Here is an 18,329-nt window from a genome sequence, read left to right as displayed (position 1 = left end):
TAGTGAAATTAAAAATGCAGTTGAATCTGAATATCCTGGGGCAAGTAGTGTATCTTCAATGCAGTATTTTTGTGGGGTAATGAACTTAATTTAAAGGATATTTTTTTGTTTATTTTCTCAATCTTCAATCTCTTGAAGTGTGGAAAGATGATGTTTGCTTCTGGGCAAATAAAGTAAAAAAAAGAGGTTTTTTATAAGTGACAGCAGTGCATAAAAGTGACACTCCTTTGTGAACTAACCCAAAGGCTTAATGTTCTCTAATAAACATAATAAATTTTGAAATCTGGGAAATAAATATTAGACTATGGAGAAGAAATAGGCACTGCTTGTGGAAATGTTCTGTAGGTGAATAAAAAAAGTATAATTCTTAGGAATGCTCAGGACCCACACTTCTCACTACTGCTTTACTCCACAACATTAGAAAGGCGATCATGTTACCTGAACTTACTTAACCTCAAGTCTCATAACTGTCTGGAGTGTGTGCTTCATAAAGTATGACGTCTGATTATAGTATCCACTTTCTATAATATTTCAGGGCAGATAGAAAGAAAAATAAACACTTTGACATCACAATGAAAGTATTTTTCAGGCAAGTGAAGTGAGAGGGCCATTGCCAAGGAAGAAAAGATTGTGTTTTTCCACTCGATGTTCTCAAGTAGATGTTCACAAAATAACTTTCTAGTTGAGAAGATGAACTGCATTACTTAAGTGAAACCCCAGTTTTTGCAAACAACAACAACAACAAAAGGTCCACCTTGGTCTATTTCCCATTTCTTAAGTATTTTTATTCAGCATTTAGATCTCATTTCCCATGTCATGTTGCTATCTGTAAGAAAAGTTCCTTTCAGTTAGACCTTAAATATGTGTAGGCACAGTGTATTGACACTGTATTTCCCTTTGCATGCCACAGTTTACTTCAATTGCAAAATTATAGAGCAGTTTATCTCTACTTATCCTCAAGCTGCCATATTCTCCTACATAAACCTCCACATCTCTAATTCTCCTCTTGGTTCCTTCCTTCATCTGAATCAGAATTGAACCTAGTATTCTAGATGCAATACAGTACTTTTTGATGTAGTTATACTAGTATTTCTTTGTCACAATTAGAATTAGGTTGTCTTGGCTTTATTATTGTCCATACTAATTTTTCCATCTAATATTCTGATTTATTACATATGTACACAAAAGCGGAGTTTATTTTCATTGCACTGATCCAACAGCAACAGCCAATTACTTTTGTGGCTTGTCTTAACTTAAATCAGATCAAAACTAAGGTGAAATATTAATTCTAGAGGAAACAAAATAATACTGATCACATATAGTAAGTTCTAAGACAATGTGAGTGCATTTTTCCTTAGGTGTCTGGAATTTTCATTTTCCATCTCCAGTGAAAATATTATAGGACTGGAAACTTGAAGGAAGAAAAATCTCCTACACATGCACTGTTCAACATGTGCTGCTGCCAATCTCCTTGTCAAACATGCCACTTTGGAGCTATCTCACCTGCAGCATGTTCATGAAGGGTCTCTCCACCAAACCCCTGCAGTACATAAGAGTGTATTTCCTTGTCACACTTCTCTTACTAACTTCTGCTTTACATTCTCTGTGATAATGGGAAAGGGCTGAGAATAATTTTACCATTTATTTGTGATGTTGATTAAATGTGTGTGAAAGATGCTCAAGCTGAGCATGCAGAGCTCTGGCAGTTTGTCCCAGTTAATGGTTTGGTGTACGTAGTCTCTAGGAGAGCTGTGCATGCTGCCAGGTTCTCCTGGGCTCATTGATAACATTGCATCACCACTTGCGTAGATGCACTCTCAGATGGTATTACTAGATGTTTTTCTTCTGTTTGCAAGCTTTTTTCTTGTTTTAAATAAGTGGAAGATAAATACATTTGCATGGATGTATGTTTTGCAGTTTCTCTTAAGAACTAATCTCTTCACCTGCAGGAACTCCAGAGGGACATAGAGAAACACAGCACTGGTGTGGCATCTGTTCTCAATCTGTGTGAAGTACTTCTTCATGACTGTGATGCTTGTGCCACAGAAGCAGAGTGTGACTCTATCCAGCAGGCTACACGCAATTTGGATAGAAGGTGGAGAAATATCTGTGCAATGTCAATGGAAAGGCGACTTAAGTAAGTCTAAAACACCTACAGATTAGTATTTCCTTCCACAGGCAGAAATACAGGATGGAATAGCTTTTATACATATATATATATATATATATATATATATATATATATATACATTATATGGTTGTAGTACTGAATAAAGAGTGTAAGGTTTAGAAAAAGATCAAACACTGAGTAGAATCCAATAGCTGCTACGCCTCTATGAAAAACATGAAATTTCGGGTTGCACATGCCTTTATACAAAGCACCGATAACAATCTTCAAATTTCACTTAAAAGTCATTCAACAGAATGATTTATTATTTCACATACTTCACACTTATGATGAGAAAGAAACTAGAGAAAATTTAGATGATAGCAATGACTGAGATTCAGAAAACTTGAAAAAGGGAGGTTGTAATACTTAAATTTACACAAGAGCTACTGAGATTGATGGGAAGCTAGTTAGTGAATGGGTGGAAAGTTATTCCAGATACTAGGGTTTATATGTAGCTGGTGTTCCTCAGCAGTTTCTCCTTATATCTGATTTTGTTCATTTGGAAGAATTTTTAGGACTGAGCACTTACATGGAATTTCTTCACCTGTCCACATTAGTTGATTTCAACAGCAGTAATGATGTAGGTTAATGATGTAGGGCTATGCTGTGCACTGTGTGCTGACTTATTAATGAGACATGTTCACAGATTTAAACTCCTGTATTTAAGATATTTTCTTAAACTTTTTAAGTTATAAAGCTTATTTTTGATATGTTTATACAGTCATATAAAAAGTCTAGGAAGAACTTGATGTTTCAAAATGCTGAATTGAACTTTTTATGATCTTTAATTTTGTGTGATAATCTTAATGTATTTAGTAAAGTGGGTTTTTTTTATTTTATGCAAAACATTCGTTGCTTGTAGGTTTGAATCTATATCCACAGATTAATACTTTAAGTAATTTTATACTATTGCCATGAAAATTCTTGAATTGTATATATCTGTAAGTTCTATGTTAAAAGTTCTACTTATAACTACATTTATAAGTTCTATCTTCCACATTGTCTATGAACATGCATGGCTTTCGTAACTTTGTGTCCAACACATCAATTCAGAACTGCATGGAACTCTGTTTTACTTTCTTAGAATGTACACATTATGCTTTAGTGGATTTGTACTGGTAACTTAACTGAGCTATCAGTATTTAGGATCTTTATTGTACTAGAAACAGTTATCTGTATTAAAGAGAAACTTTGCTTATGTCACTGGCACTGCATTTCAAAGTTATTTAGTGTGTGCTCAGCTTTTTAGGGCTTCTATTACAAACATAAAACTTTTTTTTATACTGATTCCAAAATTAGATGCATTAAAAAAAAATAAGAAGCCTTCATCTTATTCTAGCTTAGTCTGGAATAAGCCAGCCTTCCCTGTGGTCTGTTGAACGGTCTGGCTGGCAGAGTTAGATTATTAGTTATTGTCTAGTGCAGTGCTAGTTTGCTGTTGCAGATGACAGGTTAAATCGATCAACTGGCCATCAGTCCAAGCATTCCCTAATTTTCCGTTATCTGTTGCAGAATTGAAGAGACCTGGCGGCTATGGCAAAAATTTTTGGACGACTACTCTAGATTTGAAGAGTGGCTAAAAGCCTCTGAGAGGACAGCTGCTTTCCCAAGCTCCTCTGGTGTGCTTTACACTGTTGCTAAGGAAGAGCTGAAGAAATTTGAGGTGATTTATAGTGGTTGAAATTCAATACCTACCGATCACATTGCAGCAGCCAGCTGGTGTTCTTCCATTCTATAACCAAGTTACAGCAGAGATGCTGTATTAATAAAGTGGAGTTGATGATTTTGTAACTGTCTTCAGTGGTGGGTTACTAAGATGAAATGGCAGTGGAAGGTGGCAACTGGAAGTGCCTCCACTGTTTGTTCACAGAAGCTAGATGTCTCACCTTTTTTTATTTCTGCAGCTTTTTAATGTCTAGTCAGTCATTGTTCCAGAGCCTTCCTCAGTCTCTCTTCACCAAGTACCTCTTCAAATGCATGCTGCATGTTCTAGCTTTTGCTTTGATTTTATCCCTCCTCTTTTTTTCCATAACTCTCTGAAGCCAGCTCTCTGAAGTCACTGGTATGATGCAGAATATCCCACCTTTGAATCCTTATACATTAAATTCATGTTCATGCAAATATTGTTGTATGTCCACATGGTGTCCCCTGTGGCTTAAAAAAATTAAGCATGCTTCAAAACTGACAAGTTGTCCCTTTGGTCAGTGCTTAGGAGCTTGTTACATGACTCTGTTGTGTCCACTGCGGTGTAAGGGCTTGTCTCATAGTTACAAGGGATTGTAAACCTGTGTGTAAAGCACACACACATGTTGCCTGGTGAGTCACAGAGGAAAATCTTTCACTTGGATTCATATTTGCAGAGTAAATCAAGCTGGGAGAGAAGAAAGAGAACAAATTATTTAGGCAATTCAGTAAACAGTTAGACACTGTAAAGTACTTGCTGTGAAGAAGAAATGCAAATTTTAAACAATGTCTAAGCACAATTGATAGGTTTTGGTTTAACAGTTAAATCAAAACTGTGAAGTACTGTGTTCTATAGTTGACTGACATTTATGAATGTACTGGCCAGGTTTTGGTTTTACACAGACTTCATTATGGCCAGGTAGATTGCCATAGTATAGAAATGTGAATTGCTTCCTGGACACAAATACTCTGCCTCAGACCTCTTTCCCATTGTCCCTTTATGTGGTGATCAGGATTTAAATCTCCTATTTAGTGTCTCTCTGTATGAGAAGCCATACCATGAGTGTATTGACTCTTTGATTTTTACAGCTGAATTGACTTTGCCCAAAGTCTATTTCATTGAACCTCAGCTGTTATGGTAATCTTTCCTCTGCAGCAGACTTGTGGATTTTTTACTGTCTATAGTGTCAGCAGGAACAAGATGCAAAGAGAACAGTGTAGACTCTCAAAAATCTTCCTTTCCCTGTAGTTTGGTTCTTTCTGTTTTTTCCTTCTTTTTTTTTTTTTTTTTATCCTCTTTCTTTTTCTCCTGAGCACCTGATTTCTTTGCCTACCAAACAGTAGGAAGGTAGTATTCAAATCCAGTGGCATTCAATAGCTTTACTGTGAATTCAGTATGAAGTCAGCCACTTAAAAATACTAACAGAAGCAGGTATCTGCTTTAACTAGGCATTTTTTCTAATTTTATTTTCTTCTCCATATCTGCACTTTAATTAAAAAACACAACAACACATAACAAAAAGAGCTCATCAGACCATATAGGAACCTTTCAGTTCTTCAGCATAGATGTCAGACATGGCTCTCACTGACTTCACTATACAAACCAAACTCCTTCCTCTCTAGTAGTTTATGGAGAAATGAAAAGAGGTTACAGGAGGGAATGCAACAGATGAATTCTTGTGTAGCCGAGAGGAAAAAATGGGAGGCAAATAAACAGCTGTTCTTGTGCTGCACAAGGCTTGGTAACAGGTGAAACAACAACTGCACACTTAGATTTCATGACTCTAGTAAATACAGTCAGAATTATGCCTCCAATATAGGAATACTTGTGCAATTTTAAATTAATTCAGTTCTCCTGATCACTTAACCCTCGCTGCAAGAGCTATTGCTCTTTTTTGGTTGTCCTCTACCCAGTTTGATGGTCGTTCAATGAAGAGAATAATTATGTTGAGAGGACTCTACAGAATTTGGTCTTTTGTCCAACCAGTTCCTTTACTTCTTTCTCTGGTATTACAGCAGAAATGTGCTTATTTAATTTCTAGCTTTGAATGGTACAGTATGAAGTGTATATCTTTATATGTAGAAAACTCACATATTTGATTAAACTTTCTCTACACAAGTATATTACCTATCCCAGTTCTACAGTCCTCATTAGGGGAAGTGTCTAGTTTTGGAAGAGATTGTCTGTTTTATTGCATTGTGAGGAATATGAGACAGCAAATTTGGAGAACTACAGTGGAAACCAAACCCTACTTGTATTCAAAAGAGAGCTGGTGTAGTCTAGGTTTTTAGGTCTTGCTTTGACTGCTTTTCTATTTTGGTGATGTGACAAGATAAAAACAAATAGATTTTTGGAAAAATGTTCTGGCGGTGGTAGTACTACTAGTAATAGTAGTATTTATTCAGTCATTTCTTTACTTTCTTGGAGGAAGGTGCTTCCTCCAAGATTCATGATTGCTAGTCACAGCATAAAAGCCATGGACTGTCACCTGTGCACCTCAGCTGTGTCTCTGTGGCTCATGTGACAGCAGAGCAAGCACCAAAAATACGTGCTGCAAACATTTGTCCAGACATAAGCTGGCATGGATATTTGTGACATTTCCTTTTCTGTGAATATTTTAAGATAAAACTTACTTGCACACAAGTATACTAAAGAGATTTCTCATTTAGTATTGTGTTTCAGAATAAACAATTGCTCAAATCACTTCAATTTGAATTTGCATTTCAGCAAGTTCAGTATGTGAAAAGAAACACAATGAAGCCACAGGAATCTTGGATTTCTGTTCCTTTTTTTTTAAAAGGGTTTCATGTTCATTGTTTGTACTTATGTTCTCAAATACCAAAGCATATAATTTTGCAGAAAGATAAGCCAGTTTTTTTGCACTTTTGCCTTTGCAATGGATATTCATGTTGCAATTTCTCTTTCAGTGAACAATGTCAGCTCTATAAACATTTTGAGGGATTTTTTGGAGGGGTTTTTGGTTTTTTGGTTTAGCTTTTTTTAATCAGAAGACAGCATCTCTATAGGGTGGCCCTCAGGAGATGTCTCCAGCTAGTGGAATTTATTGGCTTACATAAGTCAGAGTGCAGAAGAAGGGTCAAAATAAAGCAAGAGATCTATATATGTGTCCCATTTTCAGTATCAAAATTCTGAAGGTGTCTTTTGTTCATGCTGCTTTAGGCTTTCCAGAGACAAGTGCATGAAAGCCTGACTCAGCTGGAGCTGATCAATAAGCAGTATCGGCGCCTGGCACGGGAGAACCGCACTGACTCCAATGGCAGCCTCAAGCAGATGGTTCACGAGGGGAACCAGAGATGGGACAATCTACAAAAGCGAGTTACCTCCATCCTGCGCAGGCTAAAAGTATTTTTCCATTTTTAAGATTTCAATTTCACTACTCTAGTTGCGAGTCAAGGGTACTTGAGCAGCTTTCAGTTTAATGCATTTGCACAGTGATTTTGAGGGGGTTTCTACCTTTGGAAGAGAAAGGATGTTCATCAGCTCACTTAGTCTAAAGACTGTAGGCAGATGCTTGGTAACATCAAACACCATCTTCCTCACAGAAGGTGACTTTCATAGGTCAGCTAATTGCAGCTTGAGATGGTGTTACTTAAAAAGGAGCCTTAGAAAGCATGTAGGAAAAAAGAAGGTGTACTGAGTTTAAATTTGGTTTGATGGGGATGAAATTCACTTCCCTACTATTGCTGGGGGTTTTCATGTTTCTGGTCATTGCATGCCACTCAATTTTCCACCCTCCAGCATTTTATTGGCCAGCGGGAGGAGTTTGAAACAGCACGTGACAGCATCCTGGTATGGCTAACGGAGATGGACCTGCAGCTGACCAACATCGAGCATTTCTCAGAGTGTGATGTCCAAGCAAAGATAAAGCAACTTAAGGTAAAGAATGATTGTGTAGTTACAGAAGGAGGGATGAAAGAAGGAGGGAAAAAACCCATGCATGGTGGGAAAAGAATTTCAAGAAACATTATGCAGAAATGCTGCCTGATATGGTTCCTTTACTTGCAGGCTGAGACTTCAGCCTCAAAAGTTATGAGTTATGTCAGATTCCAATATGTGCTTTTCTGTCAAAATAGAAGATCTCTGATCTGTGAAAAATGAAAAAAGAAAAACTAGGGGCGATAGCGTACTTTCTCTCATCAAAATAGGAAATATTAATAAAAAATTTTTATGTAAGGTCTCCGTTATTGCTTATATCTAATAATTACTACATTTCTCAGCCATTTCTGCATCAGAAAACTCCTTATCTAGAGAGAACAATACCAAATGTCACATTATCCAAAATTCCACTGTGCTAGGTTTAGTATCTGTGTTCATTCTAGACATTTGGTCATTGACATGGCTTGTTTAGAGAAGAATTTTCTTTCCAAATTCAACAAGTAAGGAATGAGGTGGTAAACCATGAAGTATCACTGGTTTTGGCTTGAAAGACTGTGGAATGCTAAATTTAATTTAATTGCTCATTGTTGCTCATGACAACAGTATTTGGCACGATCCCTGTTTGTTACCCACACCATTCTTTCTGAAAAACTCTTTAAGACTTGCATCTTTAATTACCCAGACTGTTGTCATGTTGATTTTATTGTTAAAGCATGGGCTTTTCTTTTACACAGGCTTTCCAGCAAGAAATTTCCCTGAACAACAACAAAATTGAGCAGATAATTGTGCAAGGTGAGCAGCTCATTGAGAAAAGTGAGCCCCTGGATGCAGCTGTGATTGAAGAAGAACTAGATGAGCTGCGTCGTTACTGCCAAGAGGTCTTCGGGCGTGTGGAGCGCTATCACAAGAAACTTATCCGCCTTCCTGTGTGTATACTTACATATATTTTTACTTGTTTGGTTCATTGCCATTTTACAAGTGTGAGAATGAGGAAAGATGTTGAATTGAAACCTAAGTAACTTTCCAAAAGTCCAGTGGTTAAATTTTGTTGCAACCCTGACCATCCGCCTCCCTTCCATTACATGCTATTTGTGTCCTGTTCAGAGAGCAAACTGGGATTTCTGTAAATCATCATGAAAATCCATGCAAATTAGAGATTTATAAACCTTTATTCATGGGAGTAGCACTGTGGTACTGGTCATAAGAACGTCTCCCTGCACTGTCACATAGTTTGACTGGCAGCTTAGTGAGTTGTTTTTTTCCAAAAACTGGAACGAAGAGTGTTCTCCTCAGAAGAGACAGAAATTGGTCTCCAGAATTTAACACAAGCTCAAAAGCAAAAAAAGAAAACAAAACGAGAAAGTGAAAGGAAAAAAAATTGGTAGCTGAAGTCCTAATGAATGAAAGGAACAAAATCCAGGGATTTCAAAATATTAAATAACACAGTGAGAGAAATACGATAAAGATCACTTATATCTTCTATTACTTGATTCCAGAGGTTTTTCTAAATTATTATTTGCATTGAAGTAACATCAGTAAAATTATGGAGATACTTGCTTTATGTGAGAATTTATGTGCCTCACGTAATTACAATGAGCTTGCACTTTGATCTCCTTTGTTAGGGTGGCTTTTTAGTACAACTTAAAAATAATTAAGGGAAAGAGCAAAATGAAAACTCCACCAGTGTGCCTGTCACCTAATGCTGCTTTGTCTCACTGACCCAGGCTGACCATGCACTGCCTCTGCACGTTTCATTGATGGCTTCTGTTTGCATTATGCTTCTAGCTAACAGATGACGAGCACGACCTCTCTGACAGAGAGGTGGATCTGGATGAATCAGCAGATCTCTCTGACATACGCTGGCATGACAAATCTGCGGACAGCGTTCTCTCCCCGCACCCTTCTTCCAACCTTTCGCTGCCTCTTTCCCAGCCGCTGAGGAGTGAGCGATCGGGGCGAGATACCCCTGCGAGCGTGGACTCCATCCCCCTGGAGTGGGATCATGACTACGACCTTAGCAGGGACCTGGAGACAGCTGTTTCACGGGCGCTGCACTCAGAAGAAGACGGAGGACAAGAAAAAGACTTCTACCTGAGAGGAGCAGCTGGCATAGCAGGTACAGTAGTGGACTGAGTGCTCTGTTTTCTCCGAGTAAAAAAAGGCAGATGTTACATGTGTGATTATGTGGCCAAGATTCTCATGGAAAAGTACTTTAAATAGCCCCTGATGACTTTAAATAGTGTTTCCTAAGAGATCCCAGTGGCCCTCTGGCCTTAGAGACAGTGATGGAGATTCCTGGATGACGACAGCCTTGGAAAATGGCAGAGGCGTATATGATATGGCAGGGAATTGGCTGTGTATCTGTGCGTGAGGCCTGCCAGATGGGATATGTCATCTGTAACAGCTCTGTGTCCTAAGTTGTTCTGACTAGAAGAAACCATACTGGATATGGCAAAAAGTGCAGAACAAACTAATGAAGAAATGCTGTGGGAGAGACCCACAGAGAAAATCATAAAGTGTTTAAGTAAATCCTAAGTCTGCCCTGATGCAGGCAAGACTCCAGCAAATGAGTGTTTAGCCTGAGGTAGGATCTTTGGTCTTGTTCTCCAGTGAAGCTGGAAATCCTTTCTAAGTGTTTGTGATTTGTCTAATAAGTCTTAACAAGTGGGGGTGCCCCAATGAAGCTAGTTGTGGGATAAGATGTACCAGTTGTATTTTACTCTGCTCTTGTGGCTGTCTTTTGCTTTCCAGGTCATTGCTCTGGAAAGAGTCAGGTTTGCCTGGATCTTAAGAGACTTTGTAGCAGCCTCCCTGTGTTTCAGTCTTCATCTTTTTCCTTCTCCAGAGAGAATGTTTGCTATTGGAACAATTTATTTAATCCATCCCGTGAAAAGGACTCCTGCTGTAAGGAGACAGCCATTGCTGAGCCATCAATTCAGATTGTGCTTTTATTTTTTCAGATGTAGAGATCCCTGAAACTCTAGAGGCCTATGTAACACTCACAGAAAACGCCCTCAAAAATATCTCTGGTAGGCATCATAAAAGACTAAGCTTAGCCAGATGCAAAAACCACAATGTGCAAGCATAACTTCTTTCTCTTCTCCTAGCATCTGCTATTTGCTCACAACTTACAAGATAAATATTTCTTACATGGCAGTATTGGCATATTAACTTAGAAGTAACCTCCTGCTTTACTACTGCACTTAAAGGTACAACTGGGGGCATGGATGAAACAATGATGTCTGAAGTATTAGCTCTCCCACCTTGGCTAAGTAAGCTAAACAGATCTGATTGGTCTTTTTCCTCTGGTGTCCATCAACTGGACTTAATACATTGTTACATCTTAAGGCAGAAGGAAAAGATGTAGAACAATACCTTATTTTTCGGGTTTGCATTTATTTATTTTTTTTTAACACAGTCACATCATCACACAGATATAAACTTTGAGGTTAGTTGTTTCATGTGATCAAAATGTCAAGTTGAGGTACGGTCTTTATCTTAGTCTCATATCTTGGACAATTATTTTCTTTTCTCATTGCAGAAGACTAAACCTTCTGTCTCATTTGTTTGCTGACTCTCTTGGAGGAAATAGATGCATTTGCATGTATATTTTCTCATGATTTCACAGTTTCCCACTTTTTAAGTAATGACTTCTTTGCAAAAGCAAACAATTAAAATCTTAGTGTCTGTGACACAAGCCTCAGGTTCACCATCCATTTTTATTTACCCCCCAAATTAGTGAAATAATGTTATTGATTTAGGGTATAAGTAATAGCAGCACTTATGAAAAAAATGTGTTTAGTTTTCTGACCCATAAAAATTTTTTTAAAGTAATCAGTGAAAAGCAATGTTGAGCACTCTGTCCTGTCCATTTGGGGTGAGGTTGTGTTTTATATGAAAAAAGATTAATCATCCAAGAGGCTTCATTTTCTGTAATTAGGTGGATAGAAGGCTCTCTTTCTCTATTCATGTTTTTGTGTCTTTATGAATAAATTCAAACTGTCTTTGTAAACAGATGGAAATCAGGCATAGTGATAGAATATGGATAAGAAGAATCTAGCATGGTCCTCTAGGCCGCAGCCAGCTTCCCATTAGAATTGTCTGTATCCAGTTTATATCACAGAATTCATCTGACCCCTATAAGGAAAGTACAAGTTAGTCCTGCTTCAAAAACACTGATATTGGTTCCCAATAGTTTGAATGAATAATACCATCTTGCAGATATGTTGAGCATGGTCTTTGTCAAGTACATAATTGGAAAAATGCTATAAATTTTGCTGCTTAGTGTGGTTGCCCAAAGCAGGCATGGACTACTTGCTTCAAGCCTCTGAGATGTCAGTCATCTCTGGATTTTGACAATATAACAATATCACTTAGCACTTCTATGCCACTTGTAGTCTCTAAAATTGTATACAAATAGGATCTTTTCATGGAGATGCAAATTCTACTGCTTTTTAGAGGGGAGAAATAATATAAAGGGAAATGAAGCTACAAAATTTTCACGTGGATTTTGATCATACAAGTGGAGATTTGGGTTACAGGGTTTTATTTGACAGTGTTTGTGAAAGGGAGCAAGGTGTTTCCCAAAATCATTGAGTTTAGAGTGTGCTACACTGAGAACTTTCTCTTTAAAAAAAGACAAGGCATTCAATATGGGGGAAAAGCCACTTCAGAATAATTTGCAAACCTACTTTAAATTTGGACTCTTCTATATTCTGTGTATTCTTATGGCAAGCTTGTTTACTGGTATCATCTTTTGAAGGTTGCTAACACTCTCTAATGTAACTAGCTATCACTCAGCTTTGACATTGTACCACTCATACTGCTGCCACCACATTTCTCCTTCACCATCTAATCTAAATAGTATTCCTAATATCTATTCTGCCTGGGCAAGGAAAAAAAAAACCAAAAACTTTGGAAAAGTTGAGGTGACAGTCCCTCTATTTTGCTTTTGATGCAGGTGAACCAGGTGCCCTGGAAGCACATATCCGACAGCTGGACAAGGCCTTGGACACCAGTCGCTTCCAGATACAGCAAACAGAAAACATCATCCGTAGCAAGACACCTACAGGGCCAGAACTGGATTCCACTTACAGAGGATATGTGCGTGTGTCAAATGTGCACTCCAAGCTTAGCTTAGCTTAGCCATCATGCTTCAGCAGAGCAATTTGCTGTAACTGCTTCTCAGACTCTCTTGGGTGGTTACTACCCTTAACCACGTGCTATTGGTGTTTATGTTATAACTGTTTACAATAGCATAAGATTAGAGGAACATGACTGTAAGGAATTTAATCTCCTCTTACATTTTTGCAGATGTCTAGAAGTACTATCTCACACATGCTTTTATCCATCTAATGATATCCTTGTTTGAAATTCCTCTGCTTTTAAAAGCAGGTTTTATAACTTCAGGCGCAGTATTCGTCTTGCTAACAAATCATAAACATGCATCATATCAGCAAGGTTGCATGTATGGAATCCCTGATTAAAAAGCTTTCTCAGAGGGGTTTTCTGAAAGATAAATCTCTCTCTCTAAGCCATTCAAATAATTTTATTAAGGACAGAACTTTAAAATTAGCTGCTTTGGATGCATAGTAATATTTCCATATTTATGTTAATTTTCTTTATCAGTCTTCTAGTGTCTTTTCCCTAGTGTCTTAAAATTTGGAAAAGATGGCACCTAAGACATCGAGAACAATTTGGCATAATGGTGCTAAGTTATATAGAAATAACTTATGCTTTAGGCCTTTATCATCTGAATATACTTTTCTTGTAGTATCAGCAAAGATTATAAAGAATAGTAATAGTAAATAAGTAATAGTAATAGTAAAAAAGTAATAGATCCTTTTTTTCACACTTATACTTACTTTTGGAATTTTCTGGAAGTTGCATTGTAATTTTCAGTGTCCATACAATTAGTCCTGTACAGCGCACATTGAAAAGGAATATTTTGTTTGTTAACACAGATGAAACTGCTAAGTGAATGCAGTGGAAGCATAGACTCGGTAAGAAGGCTTGGATATAAACTGAAGGAGGAGGAAGAAAAATTTTCAGGACTCATTAACATGAACAGTACTGAAACACAAACAGCTGGTAAGTAACACGTAGCTCCTTTGATGAACAGCAATTATGGAAAACAGCAAACATGCAAAGCTTTTCTGAACAAACACTTGGTATTATTTGCTGACATTTTATTTATATGACTTTCTGTTATCATGTTCTGCTTAACATATTTTAATAGGAATAATAATGAATAATAAGTATTCTCTGTGTATGCCCTAAGAAGAGTTTAGGTATACAAGTCCATTTTAAGAACCCCCTCATATCATGAGGCACAGCCCTAAGCCTCTCAGGAAGTCCCTGTGGATGTGATGGGTTTTTGCTGTAAGATTTCTCACTAAGAAGGTTGCTTATATTCTGTACAAAACACCTAGGTCAGCATTTGTTTCTTCCAATATTAGCTTTCACCTCTAAGATTATCTACCTAGAGTAAAGAAATTTATTTTCACCTGATAGAAGTATTCACCTTACTAATTTTAAACACCAGTTTTAGAATAAGAGGTATTTGATTGTGAGAACATGGATTTCCAGAGACTTTAAAGGCATCATCTCCCTTCTTAGCTTGGCAAGATATGCTACCCATATAGTCTCTTTTGTTTTGTTGCGGGGTTTTATTTGTAAATTTTAAATTGATGGAATGATACAACTTGTCCTTCTGCCTTAGCATTTCAAGATAACTAGCAAGAAGAAATAGCCCCTAATTTATTTCTTTTTAGTGCAGGTGTCTATCCAATGCATCAGCGGTAGCTAAGGCAAATGTAGTGAGGTGTGACCATTAAACTGTGATAGGCACAATTACATGAAATGAAAATAATAAATATGCGGTTAGTTGGATATATTAATATTTCTTGTCTGGTTTGCACTTGTCTAGTAATTTAAAGTGTCTTCTTTTGCCAACATGACCTTTTTTAGAGACCTGCATGTATCAGCTTAATCCTGCTCATAGAAGTCTGATGTTAGAAAGCAATAAAATTGCTTGTTCTCTGGAATCATCCAGGTTCTTCATTCTTTCTCTCCATCATAATTTTCTTCAATCTAGCTTAGTTTTTAAAGTGGTCAGTGTTTGTGGCTCAGGCTTTTTATGGAGCATATTTTTGTCCTGAATAGTATTCAATTTATGCAATTGAGTGTGTACCTTGTGGGTTTTTTGGCTTTTGTTGAATTTGGTTTTTGTAATTCCAGGTGTAATTGAAAGATGGGAATTAATCCAGGCTCAAGCTCTAAGCAAGGAGCTAAGGATGAAGCAGAACCTGCAGCAATGGCAGCAGTTCAACTCTGACCTTAATAGCATCTGGGCTTGGTTGGGGGAAACTGAAGAGGATCTGGAGAAGCTCCACCGCCTTGATCTCAGCACTGACATTCAAACTATTGAACTCAGAATTAAAAAACTAAAAGTGAGTTTTATTTCTCTTTTCCATGAGTTACCATCTAAGACTGAGCACAACAGGTATGTTGAAGAGGTTGACAATAATTGCAGCTGGTTTTCTCCACACAGCGGGCTGCTGCTGATAAAGTAACTGAGAAAGTGATTTTCTGAATCACTTTTTGGAAGGAAAATGTACTACTGGCTATCCAAATGAAGTTTTGGAGTAGTAATTCTGTGGTAATCTCAGAATGTACAGATAACTCCTGATATCATTAATTACAAAGGGGTTGCAACCTTCCCAGTGTCACCAGTGCAATAAAAATCTGTTGCCCCTTTGCAACGTTCCTTTTCTTCTTCAGTCATCTCAGGTGCACTAAGATCTGAAGGTTACTTTTTCATCTCTGTTGTGTATTTCACAGCTATAAAGATCTGCAAGTGTGGTGGTCCACAACTTCACATTCAGTTACTAGTATCTTACAAGAGTGGGCACAGAAACATGGGACCCAATGTCAAAATGCACTGTGCTTCATGCCAGGGATGAGGTGAACAGATAGTAAAGGCTGTTTCCGGCAGTGATCCTTGTGAAGCATGTCAATGCTAATCTGCACTATAATCCAAATATAGCTGCCATAAGTACAGCAAAGGTTACTGTGACATCGTGCTTTTAATTAAATGCTGTAAAGTAGGTGGAAAACGGGGCATTTCTTAAGAATTCTGTTCTTATCTCACCCCCTCTTTGAAAGACCATTAGTACCCTCCAAACCAAAAGAGGTAGGGTTTCTTTTGTGGCTTCCAGTGTAAACAAAAGAGTTTTCATGCAAGTTGTGCTTCTATAAATTGAAGTTCTTTATAGTCTTTGTATGTTTTGTTTCTCTCAGTAAAAGCTTTTATTTTAAAATACTGATGACAGCAGTTTCCACTTGAAAATAAGTTGGTTTTCATGTTTATCAGCAAAACTGAGAAGTGAGGGCAAAAGTTTTATTGTGAGCTAAAATACAGTTGTATTACATCTTTAAATTTTGTTGGACCTACTTTGTCTTTAAAATATTTGAAACATGAGCCAGATCTTTAAAATTCAACTTTGAGTTCAGGCTTTTAAGACTTTATAAGTTTAATTGGCTTGCTCTTGTTTATGCTCACAGTAAAATGTTAGTAGATGTTAAAGAGTGGACATTTGCAGAGTCACAGAGTGAGCCCAGAAGTGTGTTATCCAGAGTGAAGGGACTGTTACAGCATGGTACCTTTCTGCAGCTGCTGATGGCAAATCATTGCAGTCTTGTGCCTTCTCTACTATTTTTTTTCCCCTGAAAGTAACATTTTACCAATTTCCATTCTTTATTCCCGTTTGTCTTATCATCAAGGAGCTGCAGAAGGCAATTGATAACCGCAAAGCAATCATCTTATCCATCAATCTGTGCAGCTCAGAGTTCACTCAGTCTGACAGCGAGGAGAGCAAGAAGCTCCAGGAGCGCCTGTCTCAGATGAACGTGCGCTGGGAGCACGTGTGCAGCATGATCGAAGACTGGCGCAGCTCGTTGCAGGATGCGTTAGTACAGTGCCAGGTCTGTACTGTGCCTATTTCAAATTCATACTGAAAATATAAACCATTCAGTTACCTGGTGTGCTCACAATCCGTCTGAAACTTGCTCACGAAAGCCAAAGTACAGCTTTGGCATCTGTTTTTCTCAAGGATACACCTGTGCTACTTAAAACACCTATTTACAGCCCAATATTTACAAAATTTGTCGTCTCTGGAATTGTATTTTAATATTCTATTGCATACTTCTTGGAAGTTATTTCATTTAGCTAGTAGAACATATCAGAGGATAAATTATAAACCTGAATTTGACTGGAATGTTTTGCTACCATCTTAAAAACATAATTCATCATTTGCAGGATTTCCATGAACTGTGCCATGGTTTACTGCTTTGGTTGGAGAATATTGACAGAAGGAAAAATGAGATTGTGCCCATCAACCCAAACCTGGACTCAGAAATACTGCAGGATCATCACAGACTTCTGATGGTAGGACTATAATCACCCTTTTCTCTCTCAAAACACCACCAGAAAAACATCTAATAAGATTTCTTTCTTGTGAGGGTTAGCACTATACATGGTGTGGTAACACAAAGCTGTGGGACCAGCATCAGTGACTGACTATACCTTAGTAGGGAACACCACTCACTTTCCTTAGTAGCACAACATGTGATTTTAAATCTCAGGCAACTACTAGGCTGCTATATATTTTCCTGTCAGATGAGAAATTTGTATTGCTTCTCTTCTTTTTCCATTTCTTTAATTTCAAATGTTGAGTTTTGTGAGTTCTACTCTTTAGCTTTTTTTTTGTTTTCTTGACTGCTATTAAAAAAATTTGGTGCTTGCCTTGGCAACAGCAAATCAGACGTGAACTGCTGGAGTCTCAGTTGAAGGTGGCATCTCTGCAAGATATGTCTTGCCAATTGCTAGTCAATGCTGAAGGCAAGGATTGTCTTGAAGCCAAAGAAAAGGTACATGTCATTGGAAACAGACTGAAGCTCCTCTTGAAAGAGGTTACACGTCATATTAAAGACCTAGAGAAAATTCTAGACATTTCGAGTAGTCAGCTGGTAAGTCACATCTTTTTATTCTGTTCTGTTCACTAAGCGTGTTTCCTGCTGTTTCGACTGACTTTCTCTGATTGTTGCTATTGGCTGCTCTGTTTCTGTGATTTTCAGAGCTTATCAAGATAGAACATGTAATGAATATCATAAAGTGATCTTAAACTTCAGAATGTAAATATCTCTTCTGATATGGGGGGGGGAGGAGTTTAACTCAGTATTTTTTTTTCTATTTGATGTAGCAATAATTACTGAACTTCTGGGTATGTTTACCCTGCTATTACTGAATCAGTCAGCTGGAAAAGTATATGAGATAATTATTCCAGTAGCAGTACTGAAAATTATAGTACGTCAGTTATCACTGGAAAGGAAGTTAACACACACTCTGTCAAAGAGAGAAAAAAACCCATAAAATAAATTTTGTAACAGGGTAAGGAGTCCCTTATATGTGCCTCTTAGGCTTTGAGCTATAGTCCAAATCTTTTCAAGTTATTGTGTATCTCAGGTGTTTAAGAAGGAGTTACACATACCTGTTTGCCATCAGTGACAGATACAGAG

At 37.6% G+C, this 18,329-nt stretch overlaps 1 protein-coding gene across 1 annotated transcript in view; it reads left to right on the top strand.

Annotated features, from left to right (window-relative positions):
- SYNE1 (spectrin repeat containing nuclear envelope protein 1) overlaps nt 1-18,329 on the top strand; it is a 296,656-nt gene that overhangs the window by 267,939 nt on the left and 10,388 nt on the right. The window contains 13 exon segments of the mRNA XM_058833865.1: nt 1,950-2,137; nt 3,683-3,833; nt 7,035-7,217; nt 7,614-7,751; nt 8,486-8,677; nt 9,537-9,867; nt 10,712-10,780; nt 12,712-12,854; nt 13,715-13,841; nt 14,991-15,202; nt 16,536-16,736; nt 17,071-17,199; nt 17,568-17,780. Coding sequence (XP_058689848.1) covers nt 1,950-2,137; nt 3,683-3,833; nt 7,035-7,217; nt 7,614-7,751; nt 8,486-8,677; nt 9,537-9,867; nt 10,712-10,780; nt 12,712-12,854; nt 13,715-13,841; nt 14,991-15,202; nt 16,536-16,736; nt 17,071-17,199; nt 17,568-17,780 — 2,277 coding nt within the window.

Source organism: Poecile atricapillus, chromosome 3 (assembly GCF_030490865.1).
Source record: "Poecile atricapillus isolate bPoeAtr1 chromosome 3, bPoeAtr1.hap1, whole genome shotgun sequence".
NCBI lineage: Eukaryota > Metazoa > Chordata > Aves > Passeriformes > Paridae > Poecile > Poecile atricapillus.
The sequence above is the reverse complement of the archived record's forward strand: the minus strand, read 5'-3'. Positions and strand labels throughout refer to the sequence as shown.